The sequence below is a fragment of the Aythya ferina genome, assembly GCF_964211825.1.
Source record: "Aythya ferina genome assembly, chromosome: Z".
In the NCBI taxonomy this organism is placed as follows: Eukaryota; Metazoa; Chordata; class Aves; order Anseriformes; family Anatidae; genus Aythya; species Aythya ferina.
In genome coordinates, this window is record NC_140299.1 from 42,492,653 (window position 1) to 42,520,534 (window position 27,882).

Sequence of the window (27,882 nt, forward strand, 5' to 3'; positions counted from 1 at the left end):
GAAGCAAATCCTATTCAGTAACACCCAGCAGCATATTTTATTCCATAATCCCCACTACATCTAAAGTAGTAGTCTCCAGTATCATATTCCCCTTAGCCTCTTCCTTCCACTTCATACTCCGAGAATTCTTTACAAATCTCAGCCCCAAATTGGTAAATATTCACAGTTTACGGTCAAAGGCCAGCTATTAAGGTAGTCAGTCATCCTGAATTCTAAATCATCCAATGCAAACACACAGAGGCAAGATGCTTAAAGATTTTTTAATTTATTTATTACCTGTGCACAACAGAGGTAACTACCAAAAAAAACTCAAAAGATATACAGTATTTTTACATGGTGTTTAAAAGCAATTCGAGTATCACATGACTGTGAAAAACTAATGTTGCCAATTGCAAATCAATACATGTTAAGATCTCAGTGGAACAAACCCAAAAGCCTTAGAAGCAGTTTGAGAGCACAGGGCAGTACTCCTTAAATTTGCACAATGATTGAAGTAATTTACAGTTAATCTTCAGGAATATTGAGACAATGTTACAATCCAAGTTTCTGTACAGTTAGATTTAAAGAGATAACCAGAACAGTACTTCTAGTATATTTTAAACGAACTTGCTTAAGCTTTTTTTTGCTGAGATGGTTACCAAATAGGCTGAAAGATTCTACACCGAAAACATGTCTTGTGACTTTTTTTCTGGCTTTTTTGGTTACTTATAATTTCATTATATTGCAATGTGTAAATTCTAGAAATGAGCTGTTTCCATTATATATACTGTGTTTATACTTTATACAAATTAAAGCAAAAATGGTAGATTACTCAAGTGGTATAAATCTTACAGCATTTTGCTAGCAAAAAGTACATGCTGAAATCACAATAAGCAGTATTGGTACCCACAAATTATAGCTTTAATTTGTTTCCTTTTAAATTTGTATTCTACATAAATTACTACTGACGGCTAATGTTTAAGTAGTAAATAAATTGGCCAGTTGCAGGTGAGACAAAACCTGTTCACCCAACTGCGAAAGCTGATATTGTTTCAAAAAATCACAAATAATGCAAAACGAAAGAAGTGTGATGCATGCAACAACTGAGGGAAAATTCATTGATCCCCATTATTTGAAGTAAACTACTGCACTCCACCTTAAAATGCATCAGACTGATTTTAGTTATAACGAGACAATCCCAAGAGTCAGAATGAAATAAAGCAAGTATTTTAAAGATTTAAGAGCTGTTATCAAAAATAAATTACATTTTTTCAAGTTAAAGAAACACTGCTATGAAGGCTGAGAGCCCAGGAGCCTTTCAATAGCTGCATTGATGTCGCCTCCCGTTGCTATTAGTGCTTGCAAGTTTGCTTCACGGTTCAAAAAGCCCATTGCACTCAGCTGCTCCAGTTGTTGCTGAAATCTAACTTCTGGATTTTGTAACTGCTAAGAACAAAATTTTAAGCTATAAAACCATAATACATATTTGGCAAAGTACATGATTTAAGCATAGTTGGTCATGCAATTTCCCCTGTCTTACTAAGATCAGCCTAAACCTTTTCACGTTCCTGAAACTAGAATATGACAAAAGTTCAATTCTCTATTGAATTATACTGTATTTGTGAAGAGTATCTACACTTAAATGACATTCTTGAACTACAGGAAAAGCTGCTTGTTTGATAAAAATGGAATACAATTAAATCTGGTAAATTTATATCCTAAGAATAATTTCTTAATATTAGCTACAGATACCAATTATATGCATATTATATACTGTGTAATATATATGCATATATGTAGCTATATATACGTACTATATATAGATAATATACATACATATACACACACATACACAAGATAGATATAGTTGTGGGTTTTTTTTAAACAGTTCAATATAGCTATGTTGGACAGCAAGATTTTAATGATAATGCTGCTGACAATGGTGAATGCATTAGGCTTTCTTTGCTTGGTATAAAAATCAACTCTTTTAACGTTACAAGTATTTGTTGATTAAAGTTACCAGAATTCTAACTATTAGAAAGCTTCAGCATAAAGCAAACTGACAGCTTTTATAGACTGATCCTGTGCATGTGGCAAAATTCTTCTAATTCAATTCAAAGGCATTTTTCAGTTAGAAAAATTATATGAAAATAACATGCTGGATTAATACCAAGACAGTTTTTGTAATCAATGAGAATTTAGATATTAAACAAAATTTTTGCAACTACTGCTAATTGTATTTTTGTTCAAATTCAACAATTTCATCCATGAAGAAGTTACTACCAGTAATGGCTCCAAACCAGTACAAAGTAAAGACATAACCTGACACTTAAGAATTCACCTCACTGGCACCATCTCTGCCACCACCTGCTTCCCCTAAACACACCTAAGCAGAATACTCCATCAGTAGCCTAGCACATGACAGCGTAACAAGGTACACTGCAGCCTGGACCTGCAGGATGTCCATGAAGCATACAACAAATTCAGGCCCCAAAAAAATGAAGTGTGGCTATTCCAAAGCCTACAACAGAGACTTAGTCACAGCTGCAGAGTAACAACAAAAAGCACAGAGATGATTGTTTTCATCAAGCTTAAGCTCTTTCCTGAGCCCACCTTTCATTTGTCAATGAACCTCACCACCTCAATTTGCATCTTTCCAGGCATTTTAGAAATTCAGGGCTATGAAGATGAGCATTAAAAAAAAAAAAAAAAAAAAATCCTGTTCAGAGGACACTTTTACTCAAATTTGATGTTTTTCAACTATTTACTTGCACAGCTGCAATACCACTTTTAAGCCACTTCTGCTTTCTTTTGGCCATAATTATTCTGAGCTCTTCTTTCAATTCTAAGACTTCTTTTTGGTGGTTTAAAGTGAAAAATGATATAATCAATAATAATTAAAAAAAAAAAAAAGAAGAATATAGTGATCTACATTACCTGAGCATTTGCACCAGCAAGTGCCTGCAACATCTGTTGAACAAACTGCTGGTGACTGGGTTCAGTAGATCCTGATGCTGGACTTGTATTTTCACTGGGAACAGAACTAGAAACAGTGGACCCTGTAGGAGCTCCTGTGCTTCCCAGTCCACCTAAACCAGGATTAAATCTGCACAAATGACAGAAAGAAATACCTCACTTGAATAATAAACACAAGCATAATTATAATGTCTCTTCTGATCCTAAACTTAATAACCAAGTAAAAATACTGCCAAATATAGAGTGGCTAACAATTTAAGTAGCATACTAAGACAAAGACCATAGCCATCACTGTTTAAAAATGCACTGCAGACAAAATCATGAAAAGATTCCAAAACAAGTTTAGTGAAACTAAACTAAAAAAAAAAAAAAAAAAAAAAGGCAAAACAAAGTCTTTATATGTGATAATCTCTACATGTAAAAAGAAGGAACAATACAGTACAAGAGAGGAGTTCTTGTCTAAACTTGAAAGACCAATTCTCACCCGGGTATAAGTCCTGGTGCTTCTGTTGCTAGTGTCTGCAAGCCCTGCTGAATCTGTAGCAAAGCCTGCATTGCTCTAGGGTTTGACATAGCTGATAATGTGTCAGGATTCTGCATCTAAGAAAAGGAGAGAAACTTGTAACTGAATCATATACAGATGTTCAATGTTATTTTTTGATCACAGATGTTTTATAGAATCTGACATTCTTTCCACAGTTGTTTTTCAACTTGAAATTTGAATATTTACATGAAATCCTTCAGGTACATTATCATTTTTTTGGTAGAACTTCCACTGAAGGTCATCGATGAACTCTCTAGAGATGGACAAAGCCTTCCAAATAAGGAGTACACCAGGAAAAGTATTTTTCGTTACTTCTAGCAGACTATCACCTTTGAAGCCCATAGGATTGTATTTGTCCATCATAATTCTAGGGTTAGTCTCTGTTTCATACTACTGGTGAGCAACAACACCGAATACAATGAAACTCAGCAAAAAGATATCTAATAAAAAGATGTATTTCCCTTTCCTAGCTAAATTCAGACCAGAACAATAAGATCATGATAGCTTGTGCATGTGTTGATACTTTTAATGACCTTGCCGACTGTAGAAATATAAATACATACAGTACAAGATAAACCAGCAACCAAATGCACAGCATTAAAGAGCCCTCACTCTACTGTGACTTCAACTAAGAAGTGACTTTCACATCCACAGATGATAAAAAATGCAATTCCTTTTGATTTCTGAAATGTCCAGAAACCAGCCTACTTTAGATAAAAATTTAAAACTGCGGGCTTATGCTCACCTCTGCTTAGAGATGCCACCCACAAGTAAAAAGCTATTTGTTTCAGTCACAAGTGACGCAATCTTAGTACGAAGACTTAATTCAAACAGCAGACAGGCTGATTAATCTTAGCAGCCTTCACTTGGCAACTAGACCAAATTCCTTCTGCTGCAAAAACATTTTAGATTAACAAATAACTGCACATATTACGGTCAAAATTCCTCTGGTCCAGGGCAGAATTGCAGCAAATCTGTCTGGAATATGGGTGTGTAACAAGACACAGCCATCTATTAACACCCTGCATTCCTCTCTTGGATTTTTATATTTGTGATAGCTAGAAGTCAGAGAATAACTAAGCATATAGCTGGCAAAGTCTACCCAAGTCTTCAAAAACATTCTGGGTCCCCCAAAGTAAGTTGCTGCAATCACTGTAAGAAAACAATCTATAAACTGTGAATTACTGTCCAATATTCAGAGTTGTTTATACAGAAAATGGTGTCCCAATGATTTTCAGAACACTTAGGTGATCATATCTCTACTAGTGTTACTAATTCCAGACGTTGAGCAGCAATTCTTGTTAAGACTCATAAAAGCTGCCAGTGGAGTATCTCACAGATGAGTTTTCCTAGTTTTGCAGGTAATTGCCCATTATTGCCAAAGATGTGTTTCCATTATACTCAGAAACATTTCATGGTTACTGTCCCCTAGCCCCATCATATAATGCCAACAGGCAAGTGAGGAAGTACAAACTGAAATATTGTCAACATTCTGAGATTAACACAGATATTTTTTCAGTTTAGTTCATCTGCTAATGCTATCCATCATCTGACACAACATAGTGAGAACTAAGAAGTGGCTGTATCTACACTGTGAACATGGTGTGGATACTGATGTAAAGAGAGATCAAAGGAACAGAAATCACAGAATCATAGAAATGATTCCTGCTGTGTCTTCGCTAACTAGCATTTATTTGTGGATTTCAAAATATAAGCGTGGTATTAGCTTCTCACATACTGAGTCATCACAACATAGTGACATCATGAAACATCACAACCATTCATGTAGTTAAAACAATTTAACTAGTTTCTTCTGAGCACTGAACTTGCTACTGTAATTCACGTGTCTTAATTTGACTCATAACACTGCCTGCTTGCAGTAAGATCTTACCAATATGCATTTATTTACTCCAATTCACAGGGATAAACTAACATGGGACAAATGTAGTGTCTAGAGAATGTATGTAACAGTCTTTTAGCCAAATAAGAAAGGACAACAGCTTACTGAAAAAAATCACCCACTGAGTTGTGACATTTATTATTAACAAGTATCTCATCTTACTTGCTGAAGGAAAGTAGGAAGCTGTTGTCTCATTTGTTCCTGAAGCTGAGGATTTCCAGCAAATAAAGGATTATTCAACATCATCTACGGGACAAAAATGTTTAACATTAAAGACCAAACAGTAGAAACCAGTAGGCTTTAAGACAATTACTTACCACATATAAATCACAGAGAGGATGGTAATCATCTATGAAAATGACCTCACAGAAAAATCATCTGCTACTACTTTGACCAGAATTCATTATAAACCACCAACATGAAAACAACGTAGGGATTTGTATTATTCTTTATTTAATCTTTTTAAGCAAAAATACTGCCAAATACTTGGCAAGACAACCTAACTTTTACCACAAGACAATCCTTTTCTGCTCATGTCCACTACATATTTAAACGACACAGTTTCTCTGTAAACATCATCGGCACAAAGTCAGGCATATTTTCCAAGCCAGTATTTCTTAGGTAAAGTGATTTCTGTTCTGTGAGTTCAGCATTTGACTTTGGATATTATTGCTCAAACTAAAGTTTGGAAGCACTTCTGTACCATTCACAGAACAGCAGTATCCGTACTTCTATAGCAAGCAACAGTCACAGGTAAGAAAATAAAACCAGAATAACACCTAAAACTGGCATCAACACCTCCCCTTCACTTCTCTCAGCCTAGTGCTGGTATTTATTTGCTAGCAGATCTATCTCCTGTAACTCCTTAATTTGTTTTATATAACTGTCTCTTAAGCAAGGTCACAAGTTTAGGGCTGTACACAACATACACAAACTTACAAGTTACTTCAAAAGAATGTCTGCAGATTTCTACTACAAATTCACAGAACTCACTGCGACGGATTGTTAAAGGTAACCAGGTAATAATTTCATTGAGCTAGGCATTGACATACTTCAAGAACTGTGCCATTCACTGCAGACAGTTACTGAATCTGGTCAATACATACCTATCACAGATTCAACTGGGAAAAAAAGAAAAAAAGAAACTTAAATGCATGCGTTACTATCTGAGATGCATTTACCTGTACTGCAAGATCAGGATTCTGGCTTAATGACTGCATCATGCTTCTCATATAGGGTGCAGACAACATGTTCTGCATCAGTTGTGGGTTTTCTGTTATCTGCTGTAATAAGCTCTGCATTCCTGGTGTGTTGAACATACCAGCTTAAAAAAAAAAGTACAAGGACACTTTTGTAAGCACCATATCACAAATGAATTAGACTAATTAAAACCAAGAATCAACCACTTGATTTCTACAAGTTTTAATCACTGAAACGTAACTCTGTGTGGTTTTGCTTACACAGATGCATACTAGAAATATGTTAAGAAAAAGGCTGCATCCAACAAGCAGTCCCACCAGGCATTTAAATTATTAACTGTTTTCCTGTTTGTCTCCAAACAAGAAAAATACTATCACTCATCTAAAGATTCCCCACCTTTGTTATTTTAAGGCAATACCCATGTATTATCACTCTTAGTTTACTTTTCATGTTTGTTTTTGTACAGAGGACTTTGACACTAGTCAAATGTTCTACTAAAACAAACTGTAATAAAAACTTTAAATCCAAATCTTTCTAATAAAAGTATCATTTCAGCAAATTCTGCAGTATTTGTAAATACACATAACTACAATAATAGACACACCTCCTAATGCAGGTCCCAAATTTGGTATGGTTGAGCTCTGTCCCGTACTGCCAGAGTTGCTATTTCCAACAGTACTACTGCCACCACTCTCACCGCTGTTGCTGGTATTTGTTGTGGAACTCTGAGAACTGGACTGAGGAGCCCAGGGATTTGGTAAAGGATCTCTATTTTCTGTACGAGATGGCTGACTGTCCCCTCCTGATGATGCATTGCTTACTAAAGAAGCAAATGGGTTACCTCCAAACTACAGAGGAAGGAAAAGCAAACATATCATCTACAAAAGCCAACTGTTTAAAGTCCACTATAAATGACAGGTTACCTTTCCAAATACAAACATGAAGATACATGTTGATGGCTCTTGACTGGTTATACTCACCAACCTAAAGTAACTCATTGTAAGTACTCTTAAGACTCCAACATTAAGAAACGCGAGCATCTCAAAAAAAAAAAAAAAAAAAAAAGAAAATCCCATTTCTTTCAGAAAGCAGTGTTTCTACTACACTAGTATTTTGATCACAGTAAGACCACCTCCTGTATAGCAGCTTCCAACTTCATCTTAGGTTCCAAGTCACTAAACAGGCCATTACAATTTTCCTAGACCTCATAATTTTACAAGTCAAAGAAGTAAAGCAATTTTGATTTTTGTAGTAACTTAACATAGAAATTCATTAACTTTAAAATAGCTTCTTGGACCCACAAAACTTTATCTGTATTTCTTCAGTTTCAGAAAGGCACGGAATTTGTGAACATCTTTCCTCTGAAGAGAGAAGATGCTACATAGTGAATTCAAGCTTATAGAAATGCTTTGCCAAGTACACACTTGAAAAGTTACATTGTTTATATTCTTTCATTTTGGAAAAATATTTTCCCTCAGAGGCATTTGTAATCTTTTCTCACCTGTTCCTGTGCTGCATTCAACATTGGCTCCTGAATATCTGTGTACATACGTCGCAAAGCATTGTATCCACCTGGTATACTTTCAAGGTTGCTCAAGGCTCGGTCTTGGTTTCGCATCATTTCCTGCATCATTGCAGGGTTTCTAGCAAGTTCTAGTGTCTAAGGAAGTGGAACGTTTAATCTGTATTAATAAGAAATCCATTCTAAAGTGAAAACGTCAGCATTTGGCAGTATCTCAGTTACTAATATCTATTCTTGCTATGTCATTCAGTTACACAATAATGAAACGTCATGAACTTACAGAGATCTTTCTACATACCTGTCGCATTATATCTGGATTATTCAGCATATGACTGATCTCCGGATTTCTCTGTATCAGTTGCTGCATTTGAGGGTTAGCCATAATTAACTGCCTCATCAAGTCAGGATTTGAAAGCATGCTCTGAACGAATGGGTTTTCCATTATCTGAACCATCATTTCTGGGTTGGACATAAGTTGCCGCTGCATCTGACTTTGCAACTCTGAAAAGTTTGATGTATTTAAACCCAGGGTACTCAGACCTGCCAAACCTCCAAGGCCACCTTTAGGGGAGGAAAAAATGTAACTGAGCTTTCAGTTTCTGGTATACTTTTAAACACAACCATGTTCTTTCAAAATGCAAAATACTTGAACATATCCCACACTTCAAAATAAATGCAATAGTCCATCTTCATGAGCCTGATGAAGTCATCCACTTAATTTGCTTCTTTAAATAACAAGACACCTGAAAAAATGTTCAAATTGCATTGAAATATAACTTGTTAGAGGCCTTTGGAGTTTTCCCCTCTAACATGTTCCAGTGCATTTCTAATAATCATTTATTCATCTCCTCTTGTTTACAATATAACCAAGAGACCTCCTGTGAGATACGTTCATCTGATTCGTGTCAGTATGGAACAGTGCTGGGGCCGCATGGTATGATGAATGTGACCTTCTGTCTTACATACCCTTGTATAACCACAAGTCTAAGAAAAACAGAATGGTTAATGTATATAGTTCTTGTACCTTGCAAAGGAATATTTTAACACGTGAAGTGTCAATAGAGAACTATTTGTATTTGTATGTTCTTTCTTTGAAATCTCTGATGTCTGGGGGTTTCAGAACAACTGCTAACAACTAGTAACTGTTATGGCTTCTGAATGGGACACTATGCAAGTCCCTGATATCTGCCCAGGTGGCCAGGAGATTAAGGAGAAGAAAGAAAGAAGCTGAAGGACGGCTAGAAGACAAAACTTGCAGGGGACACTGTGTAAGCTTTTGACATGCCTCCAAGGAGTACAAAGGGGAAGGACAAGAAAAAAAACCTGAGAGGAAGACTACGAGCCTTCAGCATGAAAGATCCCCAGAGACCCTCAGGGGGACCACCGGAGACCGATGCGCATGCTCCAGTAGGAGGGTTTGGATCCTGGAAGATAATTATAATAACCCTTTTTTTTTTTTTAAAAAAAAGTAGTAATGAATATGTATTAGCCTAGGAGCATAAAAGTCAGCTACTTGATGTAACTGGTGTGTGTCTAGGTGGAGCGGAGACTCCCGACGCACCCAGCGCTGTTTGCTTACCTCTATTCCTTTAATAAATTGTAAACTTTGATTATAATCCTATTTTGGGACTGAGCGATTTATAACACTCCTAATATGACACGTATTCCCTATTCTAATTAAAAGTAGGGCACTTCTTTTTACTGCTGCACCAAGAACTTTTCATTTTCCTCCTTTGCTGAGTCTGAACAGAAAATCCACATTTTTAGAAGATACTAGTCTAAAGAACTGTTTACACCTAAAAAGCACTTGGCCTAACAGCTTTTTCAATTCTGATTTGTTTAAAAAGCGTAAGATGTAAAAGCATGAAAAAAATATTACAGAAATACACAGTATTTTTAAAATCAGATTGCAGTCTTTTTTCTTGAAAGAGAAGATTGAAACTAACAAATGATTAATTATAAATTTAGCAGGATTTTCCTGCTTCTGTTCCAGATCTTAGCTTCACGTAATAGATACAAGATACAACAGATGCACTGGAAAAAGTTTCAATACCCATAATGCCAGCAAACAACATCAGTGGGACCTTACTACTGAAGGTGAAACAACCCATGTCTACAACCCCATCTACAACCCACACGTCATAGATATTTGGTTTTTTTGTTTGCTTGTTTTTGTTTGTGTTTTTTAAGTCCTGTTTACTACAGAATAAAGTTTCAGTGACAATTATCTGAATCCAAGGGAAGATACCTACCATGATACCTAACAAAACATTCTTACCTAAGCCAAAAGGGTTACTGTTTGTTGAAGCTGTTGTTGAGGTACTACTGCTTGATGTTGATGTGGTAGCAGTACTGCCAGCGGTATTTGTTTGTTGAGCTGTGTGGTCTTGTGATCTAAAAGAAATTTTAAAATAACAAGTTTAGCAAGATTATTTAAATAAGGTCATTAAATACAGGAATAGCATCATCATACTTGAGAATCTTAAATTGCACTCTGATAACTTCTCAGAAATCACAGATCTCTAGATGGCTTCCTATAACAAACCCTTCTCAGACATCAGCAACATCATCTGTTCTTCACAACAGTAGTTTCTAACATTATGAAAATGGATGGGCCTTTGCCCCTCTGCAGCCGTTACCACCTTCTCATGCAATGCCTGGGACACCCAACAACATATTGCTTTCTCAGTCCTTACCTTGCTTTAGGAATCCTCGGCCTTATTCTGCAGTAACACTAGCCCTCAGACAATACCAGTTACATGCCTGGGGCTTAAAGAAATAAAGACTAGCAAAATCTAATTTATTCCATGTCACATATTTAATAGGATGCCTTACAAAATGTGAAATTCAATTAGTGTTTTATTTCATTACAAGACAAATATCAGAACCTCAATAAAGTTTCAGACTCAGAACAGGGTAAAAACAGCTGCCCAATTCATATATTCATCACACCTGTCTATAGCAGAGGCATATGTTTAGGTGCTGCCATGGGGTGAAAGAGATTATGGAACTGAGCTCATTTAAAGCAAACTTGCCATCTACACAAAGAAATGAGGCTAGTTTCAAGCACAAATCAGTTCCCCTATCTGGTTCAAACAATTCGATAAATAACTGTACTTATTATTAAAAATCACAGTGTAAAATAACTCCAAGAAACTATTCACTCAAATCTCACACAAAGATATGAGGATTACATTATGTTAAATTTTACAGTTCAGCTCATCTCAGTGCCTTTCTGGTACAATAAAATTCTATTCTTGTTTCAATAAAGCAAAGACAGAACAAAATTCAAAAATAAAAAACATCCTTCTCCCCACCCCCCCAAGGCTGAGAGATGACTCAGGTCCAGAGGCCTCCCTAGAATGTTTAAGAGCTCTGATTCCAGCTAAATGTCACATCTGAAAGAACCCAAGGGGAAAATGAAACATTTTGCAAGTCATCAACATGACAGTATAAATACCCCACCTGCTAGTATATCCTGCTGATTTTGACCAGCATTCTTGTAAATGGCAAATAAAACGTAGCATGCCGAGTCATGAATGTTCCAGGTGATATGGGACCTAATAACCTCATTCAAGTTCCTATTGATATTCCAATTATGAAAGAAAATTAATCTGGGTCCACAAGATCTAACAGTTCATTAAGTCCATAATCACTCCTATGAATTCAGTTTTGCCTGTTTTAATTTGCACTCAAAAAATAGACTTTTAGGTCCATCAAAACACACACACAATCTGCTGAATGAAAACTCATTCTAGAGGGAACTTTCCAGATAACAAGCTAATGATCTGGGAAAGGCAATACCTGAATACTTGGCTTTGACGTAAGGTGGGTGAAATTCTGGGCTCCTGAGAAGAACAAGCATTAACAGCAACCACCAACTTTTAACACAAGATTACTACCATCAGCCAAGCAGCTGTAACTTCAGTGATGACGATCATAAACTGCAAAATTGGTAACAGTGAGTATGAACTTTCTAACAAAGCTATTTGGTTTCATTTGTTCAAGAAAACACACAAATCTTTTCTCTGTAAGCAAAAGGTAAAAAAATAAACAATATCTTCTTTGGTTCTTCAACTGAGGAGCTATTTGGAGAAATAAATGTACCTCTCCACGTAACTGTCAAGAGATCTCAAAGCAGGAGAGAAAATTGGACAAGACTGAAAACTTCATTTCAGCGTGCTTCTGTTTTGAAATTGGGGGTATACACCCTCAAGATAGTGCTTTAGGTATCAAGTCTTTCAGCCTCAAGCCTTTGACTGAAAATCCTTGAAAGCACACATCTTTTAAATCTGCTTTACCATGATGTTTCCTCTTGTCAGCACCTAAAACGGTGTTTGCTTGTAACATTCAGAACTTCAGAGCATCTTCACTACCCATTACTAATCACTGCTACTTTGAAGCTGTATTGGCTAAATTAGAAGACTATACTGGAAGCCTGTATTATTAAAAAAAAAAAAAAAAAGTTTTAATATTTTCTGTAAACACTAGCACTTTTCAATAAAATACCTGTAACCAATCCTGGTTGAAAAATATATGTGAGGATTCCTACTTGAAAGCTACACGTGCAATGTTGTTTACAATAGAAAAGATGATCTTTTTGAGATCTAGTTTTGGAGGAGAACTTTTGTTTGTTCAGGTATATGGCATCAACAGTAGCAGTAACCGTTGAGAGAAAGGTATATGGCATGTGTGAAATGGTTTGAAGCGATTCAGTTCTGATACTCATGGCTGAAAATCAGCACTTGCCAGGCCACACTGGCAGGTATAAGGGTCTTGCTTTGAAGTAAAGCAAAAAAACAAGTATTTCGGTAAGAAGAATGAGAAGGTATAACATCATCCCGAACTACGTCAAAGAGGATTCCCACTGTGCTGGCAATTAAAGGAATCCTGGTTTCACTAACTATGGGTTCATGAAACCTCTCAAATGAAGCCTCTTATGAAACCACACTCAAGAGCCCAGTTAAAAAAAAAAAAAAAGTCACAACAACAGTAGAATGCTAGTTCAGGTACACGGAGCACAAAATTACAGTATTGGCTGATACTGAATACAATATTGAGATGGTCATGAGACCTTACTTTCAGCCATCACTTTTGACAGGTGCCTGAATGTAATGAAAATGCCTTTGACCTGGTGAGGCCTACAAAGTGTAAGCATACTTCTTTTCTCTCCTTACTAGTCTCACGCTCCTTCCTCCAACATCTGATCTTTTCCCACAGATGATCCTCACTACAGACAAGGGAGTCTTAAGTAGAACAGAAGCAAGAACACTTTCAGGCTAGCACAATGAGCGTGCTATTAACTCTGAGAGCTAGATTCAAATGAGGGATATATTACCCTACGTGCCAAAAGGATTTTCAGTCAATTCTTTTCCTTCAGGGCATTTCACAAGAAGTAATGTGCAGATGGCATAGCCAGCTCAACTTGATGCATCTTTCTCACCATCATTTAGAAGTAGTCTCACCAAAACAAAACATCTCAAGCGAAGTCTGTCTGCTCATCCAGATAAATTAGTTCCATTAAAGGTAGCTCACTCTCACGAATTTTATTTCCCTGTTTTACCAAAGCAGTAAGAATTAACCACTTTTTTTTTTTTTTTTTTTTAAGTGTGAAAGGTGCACAACAGACACAGTCAGTTAAACATGATATCTAAGAGAACTACAGAGCAAAAATGCAGCCAACACTTGGCAATAATACCAAAGTTAAAAAACTAAAGCAAAAAGACTTGAATTTAGAAACACGAATTCAATCAAAATACAACACAAGCCTGAGAAAAGAACACTGTAACTTCACACTTATTTTGCGCCAACTGTGACAAAGAAGCTGACTTGAGTGGTTTAGTGAAATCTAGTTTTGCCACACAGAAAGCTGTCGCATCAAGAATTAAGAATATTTTTATGTCCTAAAGGTAAATAGAAGTCTGTTTATCAATAACCAGTTACCTGTTTTGTGTTTTGATAACCAGGTGAACGGTAAGTCCATCATGAATCCCATGCTGAGTCAAAGTATCTTGATCTTTTAAAATTTTTCCAGCAAATATCAATACAAGCTGATCAGTGTGGGACTTGAAACGCTTAGAGATTTCTTCCTTAAACTAAAAAAAATAAAAAATAAAAAATGTACAGTTACATAACTGAATACCAAAGTGCTAAATTTCTTAGTAATTTAAAGGACAAGCTACTTTGTTCAAGTTTATCGTATTAATGCACTTGTTCTACATGTTCTGATTCACACAATCAAGAAACACTTCCTTAAGTTCACTCAACCTTTTTTTTCCAAAGAAAGGCAACCAACTCATTCCTCTTCCATGTAATAAAGATGAAAGTGTTTCACAGTTAGTGTTTCACAGACCGCTAGTTATATAGCTGACAATAACAAAAAATCTGATTCCACTTAAAGTCACTCTGTTGTGCCTTCAAACAGGCACACATCCATGACAATGTATACTAGTACGTACTACTGATACGTACCACACACATGCCTATAGGTAGTTTTATATAATCACATCTTTAATTACATAGCAGCATACATAAACTAATATATACTTACACAATTTTCTTTAGATACACGTATTTGCTGACAGACTGAGGATACAAAGTTACAAGAGAATGAATCTGTCTGCACTTTCACTGGAACTAACCGAAGAAGCACTCTCTCCTCAGACAGTTTTGATGCCTTCCACAAACCAAAACCAGCACACTTTCCACACAGGTAAAAGATACTTCTCAGGTGACAATGCTTTCTCATTGTTGAATGACGTAGCCACATGAATTAGAGTTCCAGCCCAGGCCATAGTGAATGACCATATACTTCAGCTGACCTGGAACCTCCTCAACACCACTGAACATGGAAAGCCACTGTATGCCTCCCTGCCTTCTTAACCAGTAATAACCATGGCATGCTTTGGCTGAGTTCTGACTTAGATTTTACTTTTCTAGAGAAAAGCATTCTCACAGAAAGAAAAAGAAAAATCACAAAAGGTAAAGTGGAAAATACCCAGGAAAAAAAAACATTAAGGAATGACTATTATAGCAAAGCCTGGCAAATTCTTAAACAACACTAGTCAGTAGGCTAATTATTATAAAGGTATCCTAGGCAGTTAGGAAGACCTCCACGAGGTCACCCTATTTAACATTTTAAATTTAAATTGACCACACTACTTGAAATGAAAATTTCCAAGCATTCTAGGAATTCTCACTGCTACAGAAAATACAAATATTAATCTTGCAATAAGATATAAATTGCATTTTATAACTGGCATGACTGGAAAAAAAATCCCAGAGCATTATACTTTGAAAGAGAGTCTCTAATTGAAAGGTTTTATTGTAAAGGAAGAGAAAAAACAGATGCAAAGAAAAAAAAAAAAAAAAGGCTGAGACACAATAGAGATAAAAGGCCTCTGTATATGAATAGGAGGTACTCCTTGGTTATTTACATCTGCTCACACAGTTAGTTCTGGTTCTTATTAAAACAACATTTAAGTCAGATTTCACGCTGGTAATATTTAGACTTGCAAGTACTCCACAAAATTCCAGTCCATTTCTTCCCAACTGGGTCACTTACCTGAACCATTACTGGCATGTTTATCTAGCCTGTTCTCAGAGGCCCCCAGCGATAGACTCTATCTTTCTTCCAAGAAACCTACTCCAGTGCTTCACTCTCCTGTTTCTTCATTGTCCTGCCCACCACGGCCAATGCAAACAGACTGTTCTTCTCCTAAGAACTTTTCCTTAAGGGCAGTGTTTTCTAATCCAATAATTCTCACCACTCTGAATTTTCAAATCCAGTCATATTGTATGGGTAAGACTCAAAAGGGGTCACAATATTCCACACGCATTCTTATCCACCCTTGCTAGGATAACAGGATGAACTCCACATCTTGCAAGCTGTATTTCCATTTGTAAGAAAAAGAAACCCATACGTAAAAATAGCAGTGCTGACTATTTAACAGGTATAAACTCTGGGCCCTTTACAGCAGAGCAACGACGTAGGCAGTTGCTTCCTATTCTGCATTCTTTTGGTTAATTAGTCCTGAGAGCACACATTCCAGAGCAACATAAAAACTGCAGAAATACTTTAAGTTTGGTACAAAGATAATGCAGAATAATAAAGATATTATGCCAGACCAAAGAACAACGTCATTACCTAAACCCATTTACTATCATATGTTCACAAGATGCTGTAACAGGGAGATCCACAACTTAACTACCATCAGAAAGCTGATGCCGTAGTATAAATGGTATTTATATTACTTTATCTGAAACCATGCCCTGTCACCTGTTTCTAGAAGCAGCTATTTACCCACGAGGTCAAGGAAACAAGACGCCTTTTATAGACTAAAACCACAGAGTATCTAATATTACTGGTATATAGGCATCAAAGGCTATACACATCCTTTTCCCTACTATCATGTGAAGCTGATTAGATGACCTGCAAAAACATTACTGTAAGACATGAATGCAAAAGCCAGTGTACCAGGACAACAAAGGAACCTCTACCGCAATGTATGTGCATGATCAAAAAATCACAAGGGATCACCTTTCCAGCCAGGACAACGCATCTATCCTGAGTACTGAGCCAATTTCAGTTAACCGTGGCCTACTGACATTAATAGCCCAGTAGCAGGGTGGGGGGATAGAAAAGATGAAGTCAAGTCTTTGGTTTTTAATCAGTTTCACATGGATTCAGCACAATCTTAAGATTTCTAAAACGAATGAGAAGGTACTAAGAGGTTCCAAGCAGGACTGAGCTTTCTTTGACATTTCACTCACAAAAGAAAAACACTGAAAAAAAATAGGTTAACATGGAATTTATTTTGCAAATGAGTCTGCTGATTACTCTCCACAATCAAAGATACCATCAACAGCAAAACAGGCCAGTGAACAGCACACTGTTTTTTCCTGAGGCAGAGGGAAGAGAACCATCTAAATATCTGTAAAAAGGAGGCTCACAGAACATTTTGAACACAAAAGTTTGGTTTTTTTTAATTTTGTTTGTTTGTTTTTAAATTGTCAGCATCTAATGTGTTGCTTTGGGGTGGAGGAGGTTTAATATAAGCCAGTCTTCAACAGCACCTGATCCCTGCCAGTACCAGAAAATGATTAGATCTACATTTGAGTGTTCTTGTGAGACCCAACCTGGAGCACTGCATTCAGCTCTGGGGTCCCCAGCACAAGGAGGACATGGACCTATTAGAGCAGATCCAGAGGAGGGCCATGAGGATACTTAGAGGGCTGGAGCACCTCTCTTATGAAGACAGGCTGAGGGAGTTGGAGTTGTGCAGCCTGGAGAAGAGAAGGCTCTGGGGAGACCTTAGAGCAGCCTGACAGTACCTAAAGGGGGCCTACAGGAAAGTGGGGAGGGACTCCTTGTCAGGGAGCGGAGTGATAAAACAAAGGGGAATGCTTTTAAACTAAAAGAGGGCAGATTCAGATTAGATATTAGTAGGAAATTCTTCACTCACAGGGTGGTGAGGCCCTGGCACAGGTTGCCCAGAGAAGCTGTGGATGCCCCATCCCTGGAGGTGCTCAAGGCCAAGCTGGATGGGGCTTTGGGCAGCCTGGGCTGGTGGGAGGTGTCCCTGCTCATGGCAGGGGTTTGGAATTGGGTGAGCTTTAACTTCCCTTCCAACCCAAACCACTCTGTGATGATGCACATAGCTACTGTTTGTACTGTGAAATAAAGTCAGGAAGGGTGGAACAGAGAACTTTCTCTCATCCACTGTGCGCAAGCAACTCTCACTGCTACTGGTAACTAAATCACAAAACCATTGCCCCACCATAAAGGTGAAAACACAAAAGTTTCTTTCAATTAAGACAATGTAAAGACAAGAAAAAGGACTGGCAATTACTTTACTCCCACAGATCCTGCCTGTGCAGTTTTGATAGGACTCCTCATCACATTTGGCAGATATTGTGCTACAGCACTACGGTAGTGAAAGACCATAGGCGTAAACTCTGGAAGCTCCTAGATGTGACTAGCAAAGGCAACTCTATCAATTTTATTTTCCCAGGGGTCAATCCAGTATGTACCAACTCAATATCTCACATTAAACATATACAACCAACAGAAAAGGGAGTAAAGGAAATGAGATGATGATGAGACACTTAGGCAGATGTAAGAAAATAAATTTTGGGACTTACTACACTTTCTATTTGTACAACTGAACTAAGTAATACTGCCAGTAAGCTACAGTGAATGCTTTAAAATACTTCGTCACCTGGGAAAAGCAAGAGTGGAGGAGTCCGAAGTCTCATCAGCTGGCGAGAAGCAATGAGTGTTTAGGTGCAGTTCTACCACGCTGACTTCCTTTTTATCAGCATGCTGCACTGCAAACAATAGTTTTAGCCAACTCGATTTACTGTTCAAAAATTCAGTTCAAAACAGGTTTTCTTTCAGTGTAATATTAGGAATAAATAATGGCTTACCATACCAAACACCTATCACGCTCACAGAAACTAGCTCATTGTGCTGCAAATACAATAGAAAGTAAAAATACAATAAAAATAAGGTTAAAAGTGACATCACCTTTAGACAACATTGTTAAAGAAACAGTATAAAGAAATACAGTGAACAGACTGAAACACAAGACTAACATCTAGACAGAGTGCCCTGGTTTCCCCAAGGAGGAAATAAAAAACAAAACAAATAAACAGACAGCTTTCTTAACTAGAGTTGTGAGAAACTAAGTTGTGTTTTTGCAGTAGAGAACTAATTTTCTGTATTCCAAGGTAGTTGTGTAATCATAACAAGGAGAAATGCTAAGTAGGTAAGTGGGCTGTAGGAGGCCTCACTCTTCCAAAATAAGATAGAAGCTTGAGAGAAAGAGGATGAGCAGTGAGGGGACAGTAGAACAAAGATCACAGATACGAAAAACATAAGAAAGGAGAAATTAAAGGGTTGAAAAAAAAGAAGAATTGTACATGTATGGTATAGAGGAGGGTCGAGTAGCTTGTGAACCTGTAGTACTCAGCCAACGAGGAAACAGGGGAGATGATCAGGTGAATTAGAGCTGATGTTGAAGTCATGTTGAAGCACTTGGTCTATGTTATCCTTTTACCTTGTTTCTATTAATTTTTCTTTAAAGGATGAGAGCAATATTTTTTATTTATTTTTTTTTTTACATTTAGAGGATTAACTTTTTTTTTTTTTTTAATAAACAGCATTCCTTGTTAACAGTCTCAATTTGAACGATACTATGTGCAGAAGTCACACTACTTTCAGTAAAATTCAGCCCAGTGCTCGGCTAACAAAACTCTGCTCTTTTGTTCCACGCTCTCACAGAAACAGGCTCCACAAGTCATGTTAGGCCTCCTGTTACACCTCTCAGCTTGACTACCCCTCAAGGTTTTTGCAACATTCAGGTGAACAACACTGTTGATGCCCAGCCCTGAACCAGCATGAAAATAATCCAACTTGCATAATTCCTACATGAGCTCGTTATAGTAAATATTTTGTCACTGAGCGAAGCCCATGTGTCTGAATACACACGAACTACAACAGCTGACTAAAAGAGACTGTTCTGCAGTCACTTTGCAGAGCACATCCATACTTTACACCTTAACCTACTAACCTCCCATCATCTGACAAGTTTGTCTAGGAGGGTCCCTTAAAAAGCTATTCCAGGCAAAGTAAAAATCAAAAATGCAAACCGTACTTTGATGTCTTACTACATTAGGATTCAAAAGCTTTCTGCTGACTCATTCTCTGCCATCAAAATCAGCAACAATGGAGCTACCCACTCCCTCCAGAAAACGCTGTGTAAAAACTATAAAAGGAAGAAAACAAATCAATGGGAAAAAAAAATTCAAATCCTCTCAACCTTGACTTAATGCAACATACTGAAAAATTAAATTACAGTAACAGTCTGGAAGAGGCCTCAGGGAACTAACATCCAATTACTGCTGAAAACCCATGTATAGGAGGCTCCAGAAAACTGCAACTGCTTTGAAAATACTAAGCTACAACTTTATCTGGGTAACAATAAAAAAGCAAAGTTGCACTCTTCCCAAACCAAACTGTTTTGAGCTTGGTAACGGATAACAAGGAAGCAAAGGTTTGCATCTAAATGGCAGAACTGCAATTTAGACTCCCAGCAGTCCCTCAAATAACAGCCCTGTTACATACATATTGCCTTTTGTACAACAGAATCAGTGGCTACACGTACACCGAACCCAAGATGAGGAACCAGAAGAACCAAATAAATGCACGCACGGCAATGCAGCTGCTGATAGCCACGGTCTCCTATCCTGATGAATCATATCTGGTGATCTTATGACTGTGAATGAAAGGGTATCGACAAAAAGGGAGTTTTCATTGCACAACTCTTGGATGCTGTACCGGAAGGGGGACAAGTATTCGTGGTTACGGACAGCAAAGCACGTTTGGCAGAGCCCACTGTTTGCAGCACACAAAGCAGAGCTGGAAAGTGCACCCAGAATCAGGCTTCCACACAACCCTTTTCTGTCTGTCCTGACTTGATGGAAAGTTACTATCTGCCCTTGCCTTCATCAATTACACGTGCTAGTTTCACAATCAAATTATTGCCTCAAATTCTTAAACCAAATCAAACTGACAAAAAAGTAATTCTGAGAAACAAACTCAGATTCTTGATGAGTTTACAAGCCAAACAAGTCCAGAAAGGAAAACCAGGGCAGTGCAATCTAGTGGAAATACCCAGGACTCGTGTTAGAGCCAGTTCTCTCGCTTCCAGGCAATCCTCAGCAAGCCACTCCATTTCTTTGTGCAATGACTTCGGAGAAATGATCAGCGGCACCTCCCTCCTCTGAGGGAAAAGAGCTCTGCAACCTGCTGATGGAAACCATGGTGCTTTCAGCAGAACAAGACAGTTCTCTAGCAAGTCAGTGAGACTGGAAAAGGGCATAAAAGGACTATATGCAAATTGTGATTTGTGCAGTAGAGCTGCTTTTTGAGAGCTTACCCTGTAGTTGCTTTTTCACAAGGAACAGCTTAAGATGTCACATTTTTCAACTTCACTGCAAAGAGCTCAGGCAACATTTATTTTTCCTGAGGAAAAACCGCCGTGTGAGTTACTGCCGGTAGAATTATTACTCACTTGACCACACAGGTAAATATCTCTAAATTATTTGACTTGAGCAAGCCTTAAATTTAATATGATAGAGAACATAAAACAGGAGTGAATGACAGACATGATGGCTAGGTCTGTCACGCATAAGGAGCTATTAACCCCATCACCATCAAGAAGTCTAAAACCAGATTTTTTCTCCATGTAACCACGTAATCCCCAATTCTCAAAATTTTGACCAAACCTTACTCCCACTGTTAGTAACCTCACTACATCGCCAAGGTTTGTAGTCACTAGATTCAGATGCTGACTGGCTCAAATATATAGAACATCTTACCATGTTACCTCTACAACAGGTATTAATTAATCCATTAGGATTTTCTCAGGCTTTCACAATTTCAGACAGTACACAGGAGAATCTTTTACAACTCCATGCTCCCTACTCCAAAGCAAAGGATGACCGATGACTGCAGAACAAACCCACAGAAATCCACAGGAGGAAGGCCAGCACTGTATTGGGCACTATTTGACACGGACAGCTCAAAAATCAAAAGCATCAAAATGAAATGTATGTATTCTACATAAAAGTATCTGCACACAAAATACTTCATAGTATTCTGCCAATCATTTATCAGAAAACACTTGATAAGTATCATAAATGAAAGTCAGAAACACCAGTTAACTAAGTCAACTGTCAGGAAAGACAACATACCTTCTTCTTCAGGTTTTTGTTCTGCCAAATAGCAGCTGTACCGGATTTACATGTCAAGGTTGAGTTAGGTGGGAGGGCTGCAGGGGTGGCCTCTGTGAGCAGAGCCCAGCAGCTACAACATGGCAGGTCAGAGCCAGTTCCAAAAGGGATCTGCTGCTGGTCAGAGCTGAGCCAGGGAGCAATGCTAGTTGGGCAAGCAGATAGAAGAAAGGGAAAAAAAAAAAATCTGCCATGCAACAGCAGCTGGGACAGAGGACTGAAAAAATGAGAAAATGTGTAAGGAACAGCCCTGCAACCCCCAAGGTCAGTGCAGCAGGAGGTGCTGCAGGTACAGAACAGCAGTTCCCCTTCGGCCTGTGCAGGGAGAGGCCCCTGGTGGAGCAGGCTGTCCCCCTGCAGCCCATGGGTCCCACATGGAGCAGATCTCCACACTGCAGCCCCCCCATGGGTGGAGGAGCCCCCGGTGGAGCAGGTGGATGTGGCCTGGAGGAGGCTGTGGCCCATGGAGAGCCCCCACAGAAGCCCCCTCTCCTGGGGGGAGCTGCTGCCCACCCGTGGGGGACCCGTGCTGGAGCAGTTTGCTCCTGGGGGATGGATGGACCCCGTGGGACGGAGCCGTGTGGGAGCAGTGCTTGGAGAGCTGCTGCCTGTGGGCAGCCCCCGCAGGCTCAGTTCGGCATCCATGGGAGGGACCCCATGGGGAGCAGGGGCAAAGAGTGACCATGAAGGAGTGGCAGAGATGAAGCATCAGGGACTGACTGCAGCCCCCATTCCCCTGCACTGCTCAGGCAGAGGAGGCAGAAGCAGGGAGTGGGGAAAAAGGTGCTTTTAGTTTGCTCTTATGTCTCATTGCTCTGTGCAACTGGCAACACATTAATCTTCCCCAAGCCAAGTCTGCTTTCACCACAACAGTAATTGGTCAGCAATGTCCCTGTGCTTATTTCAATCCACAAGTTGTGGGTTTTTCTTCATTTTGATTTCTTTACCTGTTCTGCTGAGATGGGAGAGTGAGAGCACATGTGGTGGGACGTGGCAGCCCACCACAGCAGCCTGACATTGTTCTAAACCAACTTTAATCATATTTCCCAACTCTGAGCAGTAGAAAAAAAAAAGTCAGAAACAAAGTCAGAGAATGATTTGGATTGGAAAGGACCTTAAAGATTGTGAATAATCAGAGTATATGGAAAAGTCCACGAAGAGTCATACAGACACATCGATAACATGTCTAAATGCAGCAAGACACAAAACCATGGAAAGGAAAATGTTTCAACTTTGAAGCTGAACCATTTATATACTCAAGAGTCTTGAATGACAACAGGAATCTTGATCATGATACTGAGAAAGAACAGCATATAACATATGTGGTCTCATCTTATTCTGGTTGTACCATTCAGTAACCCTTGACTACAAAGACAGAACTGGATTAGGTTGAAGAACAAAAATTAACCTGCGTTTATGAAAGAAAACATCATATCAAGTGTTAAAAGCTTATGTAAGTTGGGAAAGATGTTCCACTACCCAATTACACAATGCTCCCCTTAACACCTTTATACCTGTGTGATCTTTGTAAGTAGAATATAGCCTCTTCAAGACTACGAGTAGCAGCAGGCACAAATCTGAAATACAGGATTTATGTATCTAATGTTTCGACCATAAATTTCACTCAAGTTTTGATCACAGAATAGAACTTTGTGAGATCTCCACTTGTCAAGAAGCAGAGTCCCAACAGGATGTATACATTAACACACATAATTCAATTAGTTTAAAAAACACAAGCTGATAAACATGCTACTACTGCAGACTGCACTCTGCCCATCTTCCCATCTTGCAGTCTGCATGCACATCACTGGAGAGCAACTCTGAACCAATTGTAATAATAAAACCTCGAACAAGGTTCGACGCACGTTTTAACACTTAGCATTCCAAGTAGCACAACGTAAATCTCAGCAAGCTTTTGCTCTTCCAATATTGCCCTGTGGTGAAGAGAGAGTAAAGGATGAAGTCACATTGTTTTTCATATAACCAGTTCCAACACCGCATCACTCAAACCACCAAAGTCATTCGCATTAGGATGTGAGCATTCATTAACATGACTACGCCTTCTCTTCATGTATGTGCTTTAACAAAACACACTGCTAAATCAGCTCTGCTAACCAAAGAACTGTGAACATTTTATTGCCATGAACTCACAATATAAAGCAAAGGAGAAAAAAAAAAGAGGACAGTTTTACTGAGCTCAAGTGAATGGGAACTCGTAGTCATAAGGCTCAAAAGTATTCGTTTTCACCTACATAATAGAAATCTTGGCGCAAAGCACTCTACAGGCCTGCAAATTCACTATCATACACAGTTAAAGAAAGGATATATTCGTTCCTTGTCTACACTGAGCAAACGTGCACAGCACAAACAGTTACAGAAGGGGAAAAAAAAGAGAGATGTGTGGCACTTGCAATTAACTAACTTCCTAGAGCAGCTTTGCACTTGGAAGCTATTTTGTGTTCTAACCTGCTTACTGCCTGTTCTGGATGCACAACACAGAAGCAGCAACAGCAATTCCTGTGTTCTTGAGGTCTTCCAACATGGGAAAAATCCTCCCTGATGTAGAACAGTTGCAAACCTGGTTTACGTTGAGTTGAGCACACATTATTCAAGTTTGTGGACAATACTAAATTAGGAAGAGCTGTTGATTCCCTTGAGGGTAGAGAGGCCATAAAGAGAGACCCTGAGAGATCAGAGCACTAAGCATCACCAACCACATTAAAATTATAAGATCAAATTCCAGATCCTGCACCTGAGATGGTGCTATCCTAGATGTACATGCAGGACTGGGAACAAACACCTGGAGCACGGCCCTGCAGAGAGGGATGTAGGCTTCTGACTCATGGTTTAGCTCAGTTTGAGTCAACAATATGTGCTGGTTGCCCAGAGGGCCAACCACATCTTGGGGTACAGTAAGCACAGGATGGCTACTCCACGAAAACAAGCAATTGTTCCACTATACTCAGCACTGGTGCCACTTCACCTCAAGTAGTGTGTGCAGTTTGGGGCACCATGACATAAAACAGATATTAAACTATTAGAGGTGTCCAAAGGAAAGCAACAAAGATGGTAAAGGGTTGAGAGGTCGTGACTTCAGGGGAGCAGTTGAGAGTACTTGATGTGTTCAGCTTGGAGAAGGCAGAGAGGTGATCCCCCTATTGCTGCCTACAGCTTCACGAGGGGGAGCAGAGATGGAAACTCTTCTCTCTGACAGGATACAAGGGAACGGCTTAAAGTTGCTCCACGCTGGGTGTTAGGAAAAGGTTCTTCACCAAGAGGGTGCCTGGGTGCTGGAACAGGCTCCTCAGGGCAGTGGTCACAACACCGAGCCTGCTGGAGTTCAAGAAGCCTTTGGACAATACTCTTAGATACATTGCTTAACTCTTAGGCTGCCCTGTGTGGAGCCGGGAGTAGGACTTGGTGATTCTCAGAGGCCCCTCCCTTCCAAACGAGGATGTTCTATGATTCTAGATTAACAGAGCAACATAAGATACATATTGTGTAACCCCATGTTTGGCCCCAATAGCTCTAAGTATTTATCTTAAAAAAAAGAAAAAGAAAAAAAAAAGGAGCTTTATTCTGGCAGCAGACTGAAAGTGGCCAACAAATAAGCGACTCACAAAGCCATAATGTCAGCTATTGAAATATGCCACTGAATAGTTTTTATTTTGCTGTATGCGTTTAGCACTTTTTTTTTTTTCCTCCTGCGAATATGGTAGACCTGGATGGCCCATCCATAACAACAAACACACACTTACTGATCCCAGGCACATCTGAACAGATGTTCAACTTGTTCTGTATCTGAGACTGACCTGTTTTCAGGGCTGACTCTAGAAGCATCGCACTTACTGCTGACGCTTATTATTAACAACAGTCTATGATTACAGGTTAAGAAAAACAGCATGATACTACTCACTAGTGGACGGTGCACTTTTTAGTGCTGGTTGGGGCACCGTCTAGGACTCACAGCAAACAGTGGACCCCCACGGACAATCCTATTTCATGGGAACAAAGACATAACTGTGAATCTGATCTGTGTACATGTATCCAACAGAGTTGCAGTACAATGTTTAGTTTAAGACATATTGACAACTAAGATGTTTCAAGCAGCATGTTCTGTCAATCACCTAAAAATGTATGTCTGTTTTATGTTCTTTCTTGCTCGTCTATTTCAGTTTTTGAGACAATCGCCCACTACAGAAACCTCAATTGGCATCCACATCTGAAACAATCTTGTTAAAGATATCCTACAAAATTCACACCTTAAGTAAGTGTATTTTTACTTCCTGAAATACCCAAATACCCACAATCAGACTGTTTTTCAGGACAAACACGATCTTTTAGTTGGATCCAGCATATGAATCTTTTTATTAAAAAAAAAAAAAAAAAAAAAAAAAAAAAAAAACTGCATTAACGCTGCTCACACATGCAGGGAGAAGAGAGAAACAAAGTACCTTTTTCTGGCTGAGATTTCTGGGAAAGCTGTGGACAACATCAAAAGCAAACACAGCCATTTTACCTTTGGGAGAAACGCCTAGATTAAGCTTGCGGACAGAGTGGCAGATAGCATGCAGCGCTGCGGCTGCCAGAAGACCAGTGAAGATAAGAGAGAAACACCTCTGGCAGCAGGAGCGAAGGCCTCGATAAAACTTGCGTCTGGGATTCTTACAAGCCAAATGCTGACAGGGAAGAAAAAAAAAAAAAAAAAAAAACACCTACAACAGACTCAAGGAGAAAAACTTTAAAGAAAAAAAAAAAAAAGCATCACTTTGTTTCTTCACAGTGACTAGGTGGAGCAAAAGTCTGATTTTCAGCCAAGGTGCTGGCACCGCACATTATGCTCGGGAGTGTTTAGCTCGTCTTTTGTGCTGCCCCGATAGCCACAACTGTGTCTTTTGTCTCATCCCTAAGGCACGATACCAGGCACTGTATCCAGACAACGGTGCACGTTAACAATTTTTGGATTGCAGTTACCAGCCACACACAAGAAAAACAACGTGAAGCCAAAAGGTTGCCTCGTTCAAAGGAAACTCAGGGTACGTTTTAAGCAAACCCTACTGAAAACGAAAGCAGCTCCGGATCGCCTTGCGGGAACCTCACCTCTGGGAAGCATTTTGCCGTGGCGACGCCTTCCCTCCCCCACCCGCAGGGACCCCCCAGCTTCGCACCCACCCTGCCCGCACCCCTCCCCACACCGGCCGCCTTCCGACCCGTGCAGGCGGGCGGGCAGGAGCCGCGTGGCCAGCCCCCAAGCCAAGGCGAGCAGCAGCCGGCAGGAAGCAGCCGATGATTCAGCAGGTGTCCCCCTCCCGCGGCGTGCGCCACAGGCACCCAGCGCGCCCGAGGCCTTTCGCAACCAGCCCGGGGAGGCCCCGGCGCTGAGGGGGGTGAGGGGAAGGGGACGGAGCCCTCGCCCCTCGCCCCCAGCCCCCAGCCCCTGACCTGCCGCACGCTGCTGGTCTCGGCCACGGCGAACTCCTCCTTCTCCTTGGGGGTCTTCACCGTCACCTTGATGATCCGCGGCTCGGCGGGGCCCTGCCCGGGGCCCTGCCCCTGCCCCTGCCCGGGGGAGCCCGGGGGGCTGCGGCGCCCCGCGGGGCTCTCGGCGCTCTCCGACATGGCGGCCGCGCCCGGGCCGGCTCCCCCCGCGCGCTGCTGCTGCTGCTGCTGCTGCCGCCGCCGACGGAACCTCCCGAACCCCGCCGGAACCACCCGAGCCCCGCCGGAACCTCCCGAGCCCGGCCGAAGCCTCCGCCCCGCTCGGCGCTCGGCTCCGCTCCGGCTCCCTCAGCGGCGGGCGGAAACACCCGGCTCGGCCGCCCGCGCGCGCTGATGACGTCGCGCACCGGGGAAGTTACTAGAAAGGGGAGACGGCTGCCCGGGGAGGGGCGGGGCCTCTGTCAGCGCGCATGCGCGGGGGGGAGGGGCGGGGGTGGGGTGAGGGGGCCGCGCCCGTTGCCCGCC

At 40.0% G+C, this 27,882-nt stretch overlaps 1 protein-coding gene across 3 annotated transcripts; it reads right to left on the reverse strand.

Annotated features, from left to right (window-relative positions):
* Nucleotides 1–246: 246 nt before the first annotated feature.
* UBQLN1 (ubiquilin 1) lies at nucleotides 247–27,731 on the reverse strand. 3 transcript variants are annotated; one of them, XM_084503151.1, is made up of 11 exons: nucleotides 27,361–27,728; nucleotides 14,065–14,216; nucleotides 10,400–10,515; nucleotides 8,420–8,682; nucleotides 8,101–8,259; nucleotides 7,204–7,447; nucleotides 6,581–6,723; nucleotides 5,562–5,645; nucleotides 3,440–3,555; nucleotides 2,917–3,085; nucleotides 247–1,422 (listed from the first exon to the last, which is right to left on the reverse strand). In XM_084503151.1, the coding sequence occupies exons 1-11, from the start codon at nucleotides 27,535–27,537 to the stop codon at nucleotides 1,270–1,272; spliced, it is 1,776 nt and encodes a 591-aa protein (XP_084359277.1). In that variant the 5' UTR covers nucleotides 27,538–27,728; the 3' UTR covers nucleotides 247–1,269. The 3 variants fall into 3 exon arrangements, with proteins under 3 accessions (XP_084359277.1, XP_084359276.1, XP_084359278.1); XM_084503150.1 differs by having other exon boundaries at nucleotides 247–1,425; XM_084503152.1 differs by lacking the exon at nucleotides 8,101–8,259 and having other exon boundaries at nucleotides 247–1,425; nucleotides 27,361–27,731.
* Between the last annotated feature and the right edge of the window lie 151 nt (nucleotides 27,732–27,882).